Source organism: Diadema antillarum, unplaced genomic scaffold, assembly GCF_040938485.1.
Source record: "Diadema antillarum isolate AM-2024a unplaced genomic scaffold, OU_Dant_1.0 seq00001096_RagTag, whole genome shotgun sequence".
In the NCBI taxonomy this organism is placed as follows: domain Eukaryota; kingdom Metazoa; phylum Echinodermata; class Echinoidea; order Diadematoida; family Diadematidae; genus Diadema; species Diadema antillarum.
The window spans coordinates 223,957-239,833 of record NW_027271913.1 but is presented as its reverse complement, the minus strand read 5'-3'; the positions used below and the strand labels follow the sequence as shown (position 1 = coordinate 239,833).

The following is a 15,877-nucleotide window of genomic DNA, read 5'->3' as shown; positions in this document are numbered from 1 at the left end:
CCTAAACAACAAAATATCACACATTAACTATCATTTGATTTTCTGCAATTGCCAGATATTTGCGAATACATCTGATTTGGAGTTGCATCATATAATCGTAGCTTCAGTTACAGTGATATCTACTGTTCATGAAAATGATTGAAAAGATTATTTCAAACAGCAATTTCAATTTTTGACAGCTCAAATAATCAGAGACCAGTCAATGCTGTAGACATATTTATAAGAAAGTGGGATTATATATATTATGTACCCACAAAACAATATGCCAGCAATATAAGTGATACGGCAATAAGTATTTACAAGGGTGACCATGTCTGAAACAGTATGGCTACACATGAAACAGTCTATTAAACACATCTATCACCCAGACATAATGTTAAAAGATGCAAATTTTAAAAACAATCATGTGAAATGTGCACAATACCAACTAATGAAATGAAGTCTCCCTCAACAGTCACGTGAGAACTACTCCTTGGCATCAATGATACCTCCTGCTGAGATGGCAAAAGTTGCCTCACTCTCTGGTAGGTCTGGGCTGTTGTATCAAACACACATAGAGAGGAAAGAAAACACATTGACAAACATTAGGAGCCACTTCAATTTCAGAACATTTTACTACTCTGAACAAAAATAACACTTCAAATCAGAAATAATTATTTTATCATGATGTATCAGTTATAAAAAAAATATGTATTAGAAATAGATGGGTCTATTTGTAATGAAGATACTGTGCTTCCCAAAACAAAAGTTTGGTTTTGTTTTCTTTAGTTTGCCACAATGACCTGAATGGTTTATGATCCATCAGCCACTGCCAAGTCTATAACATTTAAATTTCTCGCACCAGCATACTCGTGACTGCTGTTAGTGCCATGCCAGTCAAAAGATTTATTTTCAGTCTGCTGCCATCTTTGACTTTAAAAATGTGCAAGCATCAGAACTTCAGAAGCAATAGGGAGTGTATCCCCCAAGAGCACACATTCATGTCAATGTGGCGTTTTGATAATGATGTTAGAAGTCTGTGGATGCAACTTGGGTTCCTTAGTTTAAGAAATCTCTGAAAATGTTTATGAAGCATTACTGCATTAGAGACTTGTAAGGAGCCATTCATCAGAGAGAATAGGGCAAAGACACATCTCAACAGCTGAAAAAGGGAATGAGCACCATTGAGTGTGTAGGAACCATGGCAGAATGTAAAAGAATCTTGTCTGAAAAAGAAAGAAATTTAGGCTTTCTTTTTGATAATGCTTCCTCACAAGAAAACGTTCTATGAATCTATGTCAGTCAATGGACGACTCTGAAGACCGTGAGACCTCAAGTGGAGTGTAAGGATAACAAGGGTCAAGATAAAATCAACTAGAACTATCACTCATTGTGATTAATATACCCCCACCCACAACTGAGGAAATTAGCTCAACCAGGATTTTTTTTTTTTTTTTTACTTTTTAATGAAAAAAAAAATACCATGGCAATGCACTGTCCAACAGTAAATAAATGTATTGCTCACTGTTACCGGTAGTCAAATGTCCCACATCTCAAGTCAAGTGCTCAAAAACTGAGTGAGCAAGATAAATTGATGATTTCTATGGTTTTTATTAAAAATTGTATAACCATAGCAACACAATGTTGGATATTATGAAAAAAATTAAGTTTGCACAACTATTATAGCCGTCACATGTGCCAAATTTCAAGCCAAATGCTACAAGTAATAGGATGAGGGACTTAGTTGAATTCACAATATTAGTGTATTATTATCATTTAAAATACACTGTTACCATGGCAACACATTGTTCAACAATGATGAAATACAAAGTTTGCATATCTCTGTACTACAATGGTTGCATGTGCCAAATTTCAAGCCAAATGCACAAAGACTGAGGGAGTTACCTGAATCCGCAATATTTTTATACGATTTTCATTCAAACTATGCTGTTACCATGGCAACACAATGATTAACCATGATGACAGATTAAGTTTGCACATCTACGTACCGTAGTGGTCAGGTGTGCCAAATTTCAAGCTAAATGCTCAAAGACTGAGGGAGTTGGCGGAATCCACATGCTTTTTGGTGAAAAAATGTTGTTACCATGGCAACGCATTGTTCAACAATAATGACAGATTAAGTTTGAACATCTATATGCTATAGTGGTCACATGTGCCAAATTTCAAGCCAAATGCTCAAAGACTGGGGGGGGGGGGGGGGGAGTTAACTGAATCCACAATATTTTTGCATGATATTCATTCAAAATATACTGTTACCATGGCAACACATTGATCAACAATGACCAAAGACTATGTATGCTCATCTACATACTATAGTGGTCAGATGTGCCAAATTTCAAACTAAATGCTCAAAGACTGAGGTAGTTACCTGAATCCACAATATTTTTGTATGCATTTTAGTGAAAAGCTGCTGTTACCATGGCAACCCATTGTTCACCACTGACGAAAGATTAAGTTTGCACATCTATATGCTATAGTGGTTGCATATTGGTATGCCAAATTTCAAGCCAAATGCTCAAAGACTGAGGGAGTTAACTGAATCCATAATATTTTTGCCTGATTTTCATTAAAAATATGCTGTTACCATGGCAACGCATTGATCACCACTGACGAAAGATTACCTTTGCACATCTACGTACCACAGTGGTCATGTGTGCCAAATTTCTAGCTGAATGCTCGAAGACTAAGGGAAGTTAGCAGAATCCACAATATTTTTGTGTTTGTTTTGGTAAACAAAATCTGTTACCATGGCAACGCATTGCTCACCACTCATGAAAGATTAAGTTTGCACATCTATATACTATAGTGGTCATGTGTGCCAAATTTCAAGTCAAATGCTCTAAGACTGAGGGAGTTAACTGAATCCACAATATTTTCGTATGATTTTCATTCAAACTATGCTGTTACCATGGCAACACATTGATCAACAATGACAAAAGAGTAAGTATGCACATCTACATACAACAGTGGTCACATGTGCCAATTTTTAAGCCAAATGCTTGAAAACTGAAGGAGTTAGGCTAATCAACACATTTTTGTATGATTGGTTAAAAAAAAATACTGTTGCCATGGCAACAGATTCATTACCACACACATCAAATGTGTTTTGCACAAATATACATTACATTGATCACATAACCCAAATTAAAACTGAATTGCTACAAAACTAAGAGAGTAGAGCAATCCACAACATTTTGCAAGATTTTTATGAAAATCTTCTGTTGCCATGGCAACGCATTATGAAATACTCATGAAAAAGGTCTCTCGCACATCTGCCTGTGATAGCGGTCACACATGCCAAATTTGAAGTTAATTGCTCAAAAAATGACAAAGTTGTTCGATCCACAAGTTTTTATGAAAATATGCCGTTGCCATGGCAACGCATTATGTGATACTAATGAAAAAGGTGTCTTGCACATCTACCTTTGATAGCAGTCACACACGCCAAATTTGGGGTCAATTGCTCACAAAATGAGAGAGGAGTTCGATCCACATTTTGTTAGATTTTTTAAAAATTTGCCGTTGCCACGGCAACTCATTATGCAATACTAACGAAAAAGGTGTCTTGCACATCTCCCTTTGATAGCAGTCACACATGCTAAATTTGGGGATAATTGCTCAAAAAATGAGAGAGTAGTTCGATCCACAAGTTTTTACGAAAATATGCCGTTGCCATGGCAACGCATTATGCAATACAAACGAAAAAGGTGTCTTGCACATCTACCTTTGATAGCGGTCACACATGCCAAATTTGGGGTCAATTGCTCAAAAATTGAGAGAGGAGTTCGACCCACAAGATTTTGCAACGGACCGACCGCCCGACCGCCCGCCCGACCGACCGACCGACCGACTGGCCAACCGACCGGCCACCCGACCTCAGGGTGATTCCTATATACCCCCCCCCCCCTACACACTATGTGTGGGTGGGGGTATAATGACCAGGGCCCAATTTCATAAAAGATGGTAGGATAGCAACTCTTGCTGGAATGGCAACTTCCCACAGCCAATCAGACAATTCTTGTCATTACCATTAAAATTGCCATTACAGCAAGACATGCTATCGTATCAACTTTTCATGAAATGGGGCCCTGGTGGAACCTTTTTGAAGGCACTGATGATAGTCACAAAACAACAAATCTCAAGAAATAGCTATAGTGATCTGGAAAGGGATGAGTACCCACCTGTCATATATCTTGGCAATTCTTGTCTCTCCTCGACCTTTCCTGAGACTGATTCGGGTTGTGGAGGCATGGGCCAAGATGTGTCCTCCAATGGGCTTCTTTGGATCAGCCTGGAAACTACCAATAAATGATTAACATGAAAGATACACTACAAAACAGTCCACATGACACCATATGAGGTGGATACTCATGATATCGAAGTCTACCATATAAACCCTCTTAATCATGAATTTTTCATCAAGTAAAATTCATGGAGATACCACTTAATACAGAAAACAGCACAACTCTTCTTGACCTGCTTAACAGTGTTCAGAGTTGTGAGGTTTCTCCCTAACTGAATAATGTCAGGAGCAAGATGTATTTTGAAGTGATAGGAGGATGTCTACTAACTTTACCAATGAGGTTTACATGACAGGCAACTATCACCTATGCACACATACAAATCAATACACTCAGCATAAGTACAGAAATATTTTTTAACTATAGAAAATATTTCTGGATGTTTTGTGAAGGATAAAAAAGAATAATTTGACTCTTCAGTCAGTAAGAATGCTGTGACATGAATTAGGCATACTAGAGAAGACACTTTAATTCATACCATACAATTAACTACTCCAGTCCGATCACATGCAGACACAGACACATAAGCAGGCATGTGAGTAAAAATCAGAAGTGCTAACAAGCCATGTATATAGCACCTGGAAGGACAGACAGACGGAGGGACAGGCAGACAACCTCAAAACAAAGTGCATTCACGACACTTTGTGATGGAGGCATAAAAAGAAAGAACAAAACACTGTTTGCAGGTAATTACAGTAGCAAGAAAATTTGAGGAGTAGGTTCTTTTTCAAATCACACGAAAAATGAAAACAGAATTCAAGAACTCTGTTTCCATGTAAATTAAATGGACACTTCTCATGGTGTGATGTCATCACTATCTATAAAAGCTAACACCAGTATTACAGGTAAAATCTATGCCCAGACTACACTAGCTTTGTTTTCCTTAGCAGCTAGGTCATACAACTTTTATAAACATATACAATTTGTAAATTGTATTGGCAGATCACATATAGTGATACCATGAACAAACAAGGAAAAGTAGAAATTACGCGGTCCGTAATATATGTCCCCGCCGGAAGTAGCATTTTGTAGCAAAATGTACAATATAGGTCAAAAATCAAGGTCAAAGGTCAAAGAAGTGAAAGGTCAAAATTCTGTGTAGAAGTTTTGAAGCCCTCACCTAGTGCCATCACATAAACCAAACGGAATCTAAATCAGGTTAGAAATGGCGAAGGAGTAGCATTTTGTAGCCAATGTACAATATAGGTCAAAAATCAAGGTCAAAGGTCAAAGAAGTCAAAGGTTGAAATTCTGTGTAGAAGTTTTGAAGCCCTCACCTAGTGCCATCACATAAAGCAAACGGAATCGAAATCGGGTTAGAAATGACGGAGGAGTAGCATTTTGTAGCAAAATGTACAATATAGGTCAAAGGTCAAGGTCAAAGGTCACAACTGAAATTCTGTGTAGAAGTTTCAAAGCTCCCATGTAGTGCTATCATATAAAGCAAACAGAATCAAAATTGGCTCATAAATGACAGAGAAGTAGCAAATTGAACATTTTGATTACACACGGACGCACACACGGACGCACACACGGACGGACACACACACGTACGGAGCCCGTTTCATAGTCCCCTGCTCGAACTCGTTCGGCGGGGACAATTCCTTTTTTTTTTTCAAGTGACACTGCTCAAGATAAAAACTTACCTCATGGTTGCCCCTGGATCTGAAGTCATCTGATTTGTCACAAACACAGCCACATTGTATTCTATTTGGGAAACAACAAAAAACAAATTTGCATCAATCTTACAGAATGTAGCCATGCATTCATAATGAAACCTTCTCAACCTGACAGTGCTTTTTAAATGCATTTTCAGTTAGACTCTTCATTATCATCTTCTTCATGTGTCGCACTGTGCCTGGTTGATATGGTTTGTCAACTACATTTTTAGTTACCTGGGGTGAACCACGTGGGATTGGAATCATTCGCCCATTTTTCTTGAGTGATTAGGAAGGTGGACCACTTCACCGGGCTAGCGCCCTGCTCTGTGCGATGGATGAATGAAGTGGGTTCTTTTATGTGTAAAGTTGTGACTAACAAACACTTGGAACCTCCATTTAATGTCCTATCTGAGGGACAGAGTTTCACCTCTTTAAATACTGGAGGGGACGGTATGATTACGCACAACATTGCTCTGAAAGACTTGGGAATTGAACCCGAGTCATTTGGACTTGGAGGCAGACAAGATGCCGACTAAGCCAAGCCACTGCCCTAGACTCTTCATAGAAATCATTCTATAACCATCAATTGCATACAACAATCGACAATTATTTGTAATAATTACTCAAAATATCCATGAAGAATTATGCACTGTCAATCTGGAAAAGTGAACATCTCTTTATCACCTTGAGTAAGAATAAAATTTGATGACAAGGTCCTTTTTCTTTCACTATGAATATCATGAAGTAAAAAAACTTCACACTATATATTTTTTTAATGTGGTGCCATTGGCTGTGTGAAAACAATGTTTCATTTTTCTCACTCCAGAAGTGGGACCACATGGCTAAAAGTACATGGATGTTTAATTCCTGTAGAATACACTAGAAATATCACTTAAGGTGATTAATACCCCCGCCCCATGACGACAGTCTTACCCAAGGAATGATCTTTCCTTGATCTTCTGCCATTTAAATGCCGTTACCATGGCAACGCAGCTTCCGACACGTCCGAGAAATATGTCTTGCACATCTTCCCACCAAGACTATTGTGTGTGCCACATTTCATAAGCTTTTGTCAAAAACTGAGGAAGTAGTTCAATCCACAAGATCTTTCCTTGATCTTCCACCATTAATATGCCGTTACCATGGCAACACAGCTTCCGACACGTCCAAAAAATATGTCTTGCACATCTTCCCACCAAGACCAATGCGTGTGCCACATTTCATGAGCTTCAGTCGAATACAGAGGAAGTAGTTCAAGCCGCAAGATCTTTCCTTGATCTTCTGCCATTTATATGCCGTTACCATGGCAACGCAGCTTCCGACACGTCCGAAAAATATGTCTTCCACATCTTCTCACCAAGATCAAGGTGTGTGCCACATTTCATAAGCTTTGGTCAAAAAACTGAGGAAGTAGTTAAATCCGCAAGATCTTTCCTTGATCTTCTGCCATTAATATGCCGTTACCATGGCAACGTACTTTCGGGTATTGTCAAAAAATGCGTCTTGCACATCTACAACCAAAGGCACACATCTGTACCAAGTTTCATGGAAATTGGGCAAAAACTGAGGAAGTAGTTTGCAGCACAAAATTTTTCATCATTTTGGCTCATAATATGTGAGCTGTTACCATGGCAACATACTTTTTGTCACTGTCAAGAAATGTGTCATGCTGACCTATATCCTAAGACAAACATTCAATATGAATTCCATGAGAATTGGAAGAACACTGATGAAGCAGTTTTGCCATGAAGCATTTTGCCCTATATTTTACCAATAACATGCCGTTACCATGGCAACGCACTTTTTGCCACTGCGGAAATATGTGTCTTGCACATTAACATATTCAGACGAACATCTGTACCTAATTTCATAAAAATTGATCGAAAACTGTGGGAGGAGTTCGCGACGCAAGATTTGTACCCATTTTTGCCCATAATATGCCGTTACCATGGCAACATACTTTTGGGTACTGTCAAAAAATACGTCTTGCACATCTACAACCCAAGGCACACATCTGTACCAAGTTTTATGGGAATCGGTTGAAAACTGAGGAAGTAGTTCGCGACGCAAGATTTGCAACGGACCGACCGCCCGACCGCCCGACCGCCCGACCGTCCGCTGATTCCTATATACCCCCTTCAAACTTCGTTTGGCGGGGGTATAAATATAATAGACATGAAATAATGCAGAGTCGAAGAAGGGGAGGGAGAATGCAAGATGGAGTGACGATAGCATGAGGGAGAAGTGGAGGGAATGATAATACCTTCAGAGATTTTCTGCAGCTTTGACAGGAGCTGTGCCAGTTTCTGCTGCCTATCAGCCAGCTCCCCACGCCCACTGAAATCAACTCGGAAGAGTGCCATGACAGAGTCAATGACCTACACACATACAGCAAAAAAAATTTCCAAAACTCCTTTAAAAGTATGAAAAGAACATCAATATGAATGCATTTTTATGAACTAAAAACATGAAATTAGAGAGTCAATGACAGACAACTAAAAAAAAAAAAAAAAAATCCGCACATAAAAAGGAATGTCATCTATGCATTTTAATGACCATGTATCATAATAGGAAGTATAGTTCCCAAATTACATGGAGTATACTGTACTTTACTCAAGGATTCTGTAGCTTGCAAGAAAATTGTTTCAGCCATTTTCTTGCTGAAGTCAGGGAAAACAGAACTGCAAGTTCTCTTTTCTTTGACTTGAAACAATATTTTACTTCACACAAAATGGAATGGTATTGGATACAAATGTCACTCAGTTGCTGTGTGAGGGCCATGCAACTTAAACCTGGAGTTATTACTGGACAAGTACCAAGAGCTTGAAGACACCTGGCTCTTCATGAAACTTTGCTGCTGCATAATCCAGTAGTTCAAACTGATGTTCACCTGCAAGAGGTAAGAATGATATATATGCAAGCATAATCATGGGTAACAATGATTTTCAAATGTGCACATACTGGTCAATCAAGAGCTAGTAAGCAGAATTATGATTCACTTCAATCTTTTCTATTGATGATGCATTCAGTCTTTGAAATATTCCCCCCCCCCCAAAAAAAAAAAAAAAAATGAAGGGGAAAAAATAAATGCATCACATTTGTTTACCTCGGAGAAAAGACATAACAAATAATAACAAACATATGAAAGTTGTATTCTGCTCCTGATGTGTGTAACAATTTGAAATCCTAGAAAAAGAAGTTGTAGGGAGTATTGGTGCACTGCATCGTAGAACTATTTGATATGTCAAATCACAGCATACAGTCACGTGTGGTAGAGAGAATAGAATACAAGTCATTCAAAACTTAATACATAGACCGTGCAACTTACTTGTGTAGGCTCGGGCATAGAGTACATTATCCAGCATTGCATTGTGGTCAAGATTGAAACGATCGGCGATGTCTCTAAGCCGATCTGGGCGGCTTTTAGAAGGGTCAAAGAAACTGATTCCTCATTGAATGTGAAGAAAAGGGTAATCAATAGATCTCCCCTTGGGTGAAAGGCTAAAACTGATCAGGTGCTAAATCTTCACATAATCTTCATTTAAGGAAGGAATTTTATACGTATCTCCCATACATCTGCGAAACTGGTCTTTAGTAGTTGGGAGTGGGAATATGGGTGGATATTTAATTTTTTCAACTGGGATTGTACAGTATGTGAATATTCAAGCTATTTTTTTAAAGCAATATCCAAGTGCCTTAGATGCATTGTATTCAATCACTTAAAGAATCTGAGCACTTTTAAATGGCACATTACAGGACATGCCCTGATGAGGATGTGAACAAGTATGAAAAGCATGCATTTGCTTTGTGTAGCATAAAATTAATCTATATAAATTATGATTTGCAATATTCTCAGCATATCACATATCCTTATCTAATTGCTTATATCCAACAGCCACCACACAATGCCACAGGTGGCAGATTTTGGTGGAAAGTGGAGTGACTTGGAAGAGAGAGTTTTGCAAAGCAGGAAAGATGGAGTCTGGTAAAGGATACAAAGTGTTTTCAGTGTCAATGAAGATAACCTTTCCCCCTGGGTAGCCATTGGCTCCTGGAAGCTGTGTACACACACACAGTGTGTGTGACAACTGAGTCTTTCCTGTGCGGAATTCTGAAAATCAACACGAGTTCAGGCTTCTTAATTAGACTGCAATAAAATATGTTTTCGTTCACATCCATTGCTACCAAGACCTACAAGGGAAAGTGGCTTTCTCCTGGCTAACACATATCCACAAGCAAGGTAGCCAGGGTTAGAAACATTTGTTAATATTATAAAGAGCAGGATATTGCAGGCACAAAAAGTGTTAATCAGTCCAATCCTCCCCATTCAGGCATAATCAAATTCAATGGCAATACCATTGTGGGTTCTGATGGAAACTCTGCATAGTATTTATAGGTCTGAAGCACATGTGTAACACCATCCCATTTCCTCACAAATCAGTATGCATACAGTGGAATAGAGAGAAATCTGACATTCATTGCACTTACCTAAATCAGTATGCATACAGTGGAATAGAGAGAAATTTGACATTCACTGCACTTACCTCCAAAGGCTTCCGTTATAGCCATGCTTTCAATGCCTCCACCTAGCAGTTTGCTGGAAGTGTAAACAAATGTTTTTTTTTTTTTTTTTTTTAATGAGGCTTGAGGATGAGTCTCTATGAGTTGTGTCTTGTCGTGTACATCAACTTACCAAATGAAGACTGTCTCAGAAACTTTGGAAATTCAGAATGGAATCTTGAGTGTAAACAAACTAAAGTGAAGTTATTATTTTTTTTTTGTAACTGGCAGGGTCTTTCTTGATTTGTTTGTGAACCATGTGAGGTTGGGGGCTTGAGGAAAAAGCAAAATGCAGAAGTTAACACACAACTTGACTCGCTGTCATTCAATTTGCTTTTAGGCATTTGTGTGTGTGTGCACTCGATTTTGATAATAATCTGTTGATGCCACCATTTGTAAAACAAAGCAGCATAAAAAATATGGTAATGTATCAAACAGGATATGGATTTCTGTTATCTAAAATGGAAAAAGTGTTGACAGACATGTCTCCACCCATTCTCTATACAAATGTATTACAATTGCCCATTGCATGCAGTTACTCTGTAATGACTATCAAACACATACAAACACATACATGTAATAACATAACAAAGGCCTTAATGAAAAGTGATGTTATTAAAGGGACCACTCAGTTATTTCAAACTTATATTCAATAAATAGAAATATATCTTTCAAGAAACTTGACTCACATTTTGTGTATGTTATGCCATTTGACAGATGTGTTCATATCTAATCAAGACAGCAGAGACAAACTGTATGATATACCTTTTTTGGGGGAACCTATCTAAGAAACGATCTCTTTAAGTTAGATTCAGTGTGATCATGCACTTATCTGTGAAATTCAGGAGTATTATGTCACCAAAAAACACTGGCTTTTGACATTAACCTTTTGAGGACAGACTGATTTTGCTACAACACACATTTCCCAAAGACACCTGCCCAAGTATACTCAGGACTCGTCCTCAACACGTTAAAGTAAAGGTACACCCTGTTCATCTTGATGATGCTCATTTCACACACTGAACAGCACATTTCAAATCACTTTAACATTACTTTGACAACTAAACTTTTGCTTTGAAGACATCCAGGAAATACACTGCTCTCTACCCAAATATGGGCTGGACACAAAAGTCAAAACCCACAAAACACGGACACATAAAGAAAGAGCTTTCCTGACTTACTCAAGTTCGGAGCTACCTGTCGTGATTCGAAACACATTTCTTCTTTTTACACTGTACTCTAAAGCTGTTGTGAACCCATTATCCTGTGAGAAAAACAAACAAATAAACAGGTAAAGAAAAAAAAAACTGAAAAAATGAAAATATATGTATTCAGTCATTACAAATTCCAGTTTTATGTAACTTTCGGTGTTTCCTGCATCCTGATACCAACCCTGTGCAGTAAAAATTTATACTGGATAGCACTAACAGATCACTCTGTCCTCCTTCATTTAAACGATGAGGGTCTTCATAACTTTTTTCCTCACTTCACACAAACTTTAGATTTATTTTCTGCATAACAACAGTATACCAGAGTTTAAAGTTCCTTTTCTTTCTTTCTTTCCATCAATGATTTAAAGTAGATTAATGCATTCAGCCTTTTTATTTACTAAGAGTAGATTTTATTTCATTGAGGGGTCATCTTTTTCCAAAGCTTAATTGAAACCACCACAGTTGTCATGTCACACACACACACACGCACACACACATGCACAAACCATCACTTTGCATCAGTCCAACTTAATTGCAAAGTAGCTGCTGTGGTAGAGTTCTCCATGACATGATGACACTAAGGAACAACTCATCATACAGTGAACTTATTTTTTAACATAATTAGGCAGTAACAAGATACCTGTGACATTTTAAGCCATTAATATGATTAACCAAGGTTACATACCTCAAGCTTTGAAGCAGCTTCTTTGATTTTCTCCATCTTAGCCTCAGATATCCCTTTAATGTCACACATACGTTTGCGTGTTGTCATCTGAATTCCCTGCAGTACAAGAAAGTTTATCAGCATTAATCCCATGAATTTGCTATTGCCAAAATGATAGCATTATGAGATGTCAACACATTTTCCCTTCTCATTCCTGTAGTAAATGTGCATATATATGTCAACCATTCCAATCAGAATAAAACTTCAACAAACTAATAATGATAATAAAAATGATAATAATAATGACACCAATAACAATGATAATAATATATGACTTATATTCCACCATATCCACTCTGTAGAGCTCTCACGGCTCATATTATACACCCACTTAATTACCTCCTTCACTGGATAGGCCCATATTGTTGCTCACTCCCCACTCCTTGGGAAGCATTCCAGATCAGCAAAACTGCTGTATCTAATTTTTAGTGATGTAACCTGCAAACTGAACATGTCAAGAAAATATCTGATACAGGAAATAACTATTGATTTCACCTAGGTCATGTTGGCCTCACAGGATAGAGGGGGGAAGGAAAGTCTTGAAATGACAACCTTGCTTGGAATTGGAAGTGCTGCACAGCTCCTTTTATACTAGTTTGTTTGTGTATATATTTCTCAATTTAGGTTATCTAAGATACAGATCTTAGAGTATACTTACATACAAATGTACATAATGAGACTGAAATAAAGTAATTTATTCTCAACATACAAATAACTTACTCTTATTGTGCAAATTCCAGCATTCTTTAGCTTCTTGATGTCTGCCATATTCTGTTAAATAAAAGACCAAATATTTTGTATATTGTAAATATAGGCATATTCATTAGTTTTGTATTATTTACATTTTACTGCATATAGCAGCAAGTGGCATATGTTTATGATGATCAATATTTCACATGAAAGTAATTTATGTGCCAAAACCAATGATAAAGGCAATAGCAGGTAAACTGGTGTTCATATAGATGTTGACTGTATTGTCAAAAAAGAAAATCCTGTCCAATAGAGATTCACATACATATAACAATAGTTATTAGTAGGCCTCGGTTGAGTAGGCCTTGTGATTTGTATTTGGAAAGGGGTTAATATGAGTAGTCAGTTGTACCAACAGATGATCAAAACAACTGTATGTCTAGTAGTAGTACTGGTTTGGAAACACTTCAGGTTAGGTTACAGTTCGTTATTCCAAAAATATTTAATTCAGAAAGAAAATAAGGTGTTTTCTTTTTCTAGTTAATGACTGTGTAAAGGAAGCATGCTATGCTAAGTACACTCTTCAGAATGCATTGCAATAAAGAGGGGACCAAAGAACTAATATCTTTAAAAAAAACTTTAAAAAATTCAGAGAATCAATACACTCCTCCAAAATTCTAACGTAAAGACAAAACACACAGCCACACAAATCAGCGCATGTCCACACTTGCAGGGAACACATTTTTACTTACAATGCCATGATTTTGGAGGACGTCAATATCTTGGAAGAAAGACTCCTGTGTTGACATATGAAATAAACATAACAGTTAGAGTCAGGTAACATGAACTGAAGATTTTTCTATAATTAGACCTATTCATTTATTTATCACTCTGCAGTAAACCTAGTCATAAGCATAGAAAAGTCTACCAACTTATCGTTTAGAAGTCCCTCTGTAGCAGAGCCACACTAGTGACTAGCTGTTGCAAATTTCCAATATTGAGACTTTTCTAACATGTTACTAGGCCTACTGTTAGAATTTATTCATTAATAATCAAAGAAACACAATCAAAGTACAAAAATAGACATACCAGGTAAATAGAGTATCAACCGGTAATGCGGTATGTGCATTGCTAGTATTAATAGTAGTATGTGCATTGTTAACAGTTGGTTCCCTACTACGGTTTGGCAAATTAATGTAACATTGTCATTAACGTTAGTATTTTGGCAAAGCGACTGGGCTTAACGTTACACCTATGGATCTAACTTCTGAAAAAAACAAAACACTTTTATCTAACGTTAGACTCTCGGCAGCAGTCTAACGCTAGCTCTAGTCTTACCATCGTTAGAGAGACCTTGTGTAGACTCTAGTAGGACTAGAAAGTTTCTAGAGGAGATATCTAGTCGGTGAGACCTAACTGTTAGTTATAGATCTACTGACTCTTCTGAATCAGACTCAACAGACAACAGACTAAACGACACATTTTAACCCGTTACAGTAGGGTTGGGGGTACCACGTATCGACACCCTAAGGATCTGTAGCTTGTTTATTCTAAAAATATAATACAAATCCGCCTAATTCTTACCTCAAATATGCCATAAATACTGCAGTTTTGAATGTCGTGACCGTCTCGTTGATTATGAATCTCCGTTTTAAAATAGCGCAATTTTAGTGCGTGCGTTCCGTTTTCTTCGCGCAGCTAAAAAGGGAACCTTGCGATCGACACCCCCTCTCCTCCATAGGTATACACGTGAATTTCACAGCATAGGTATACACGTGAATTTCACAGGCCATAGGTAATACACGTGAATTTCACAGCCATGCGTCGTTACTGATCGGATGTGTAATTTTTAGCTTGGTTTGTTTGAGTTTGATTTTCGTTTCTTCGTTTTTATTGTTTTTATAGCTAATGACACTTAATCCCGCGCGTACTTTTTTGTTCTATACGCAAACAGCCATGATACGCAGGGTGTCGATGGGAAGGTGCCCTGTCGATAGGTGGTGCCCCAACCATACAACAGAGTCTGATTGTTAGACATAACAATTGGTCTAACTAACGTTTAGACGGATTATTCTAGCGTTAGACTAATAATAGAATTTTAACGTTAGAGCTAGAATCTAGAATAGGGTCTATATGAAATTGAAATTAAAAAAAAAGCTTTATAATTATTTTGTGTCCACTTACCTCATCGTTGTCCACATCATCGATGTCCACATCATCTACCACTTGGTCCTGCATAATGCTGGTCTGCAACAACCCAGTTGCTAACGCTAGGTCGACTGTAACCTCGCGGCCTGGCCGGGTCCAGCCCTCTCAGCAAGAGGAACGAAGCTATCGGAGTCAAGTACGACAAACGTTCAGCTGGCGAGCAGGCGGAGTCTTTGACTTTGTAGACTGCAGTGTTCGATCTGCAAATCTGCAACTCTAGAGAACTCTAGGATTCTAGCCTACTATCTAGTCTAGTCCTCGGCGAGATGATAATCGAATAAAACGTCTAGACTTTTAACGGGTTAGACGGTGATCACCGTGTACAATGGTATAATTACTCGTATTACAGTCTTCACATCACAGTACACAGTGTCAGTGCTGCACCACCAGTACTATACTGTGAGCATTCAGTTTACAAACGTAAACGGGAACTCTTCGTGTGGTGTGGACGTACAACACGTACATGTACGTGCGTGGTGTGTGGTGGCATTGCATGATTACGCAGCGAGCGCACATTCCGTC

At 38.0% G+C, this 15,877-nt stretch overlaps 1 protein-coding gene across 1 annotated transcript; it reads right to left on the bottom strand.

Moving 5' to 3' along the window:
• Nucleotides 1-465: 465 nt before the first annotated feature.
• Nucleotides 466-15,385, bottom strand: LOC139743548 (meiotic recombination protein DMC1/LIM15 homolog). Its single transcript, XM_071654027.1, has 13 exons — nucleotides 15,332-15,385; nucleotides 13,900-13,944; nucleotides 13,178-13,228; nucleotides 12,419-12,514; nucleotides 11,704-11,786; nucleotides 10,507-10,559; nucleotides 9,959-10,073; nucleotides 9,291-9,382; nucleotides 8,779-8,852; nucleotides 8,226-8,340; nucleotides 5,948-6,008; nucleotides 4,182-4,298; nucleotides 466-535 (listed from the first exon to the last, which is right to left on the bottom strand). Exons 1-13 carry the CDS (start codon nucleotides 15,383-15,385, stop codon nucleotides 466-468), a joined length of 1,026 nt encoding a protein of 341 aa, XP_071510128.1.
• Between the last annotated feature and the right edge of the window lie 492 nt (nucleotides 15,386-15,877).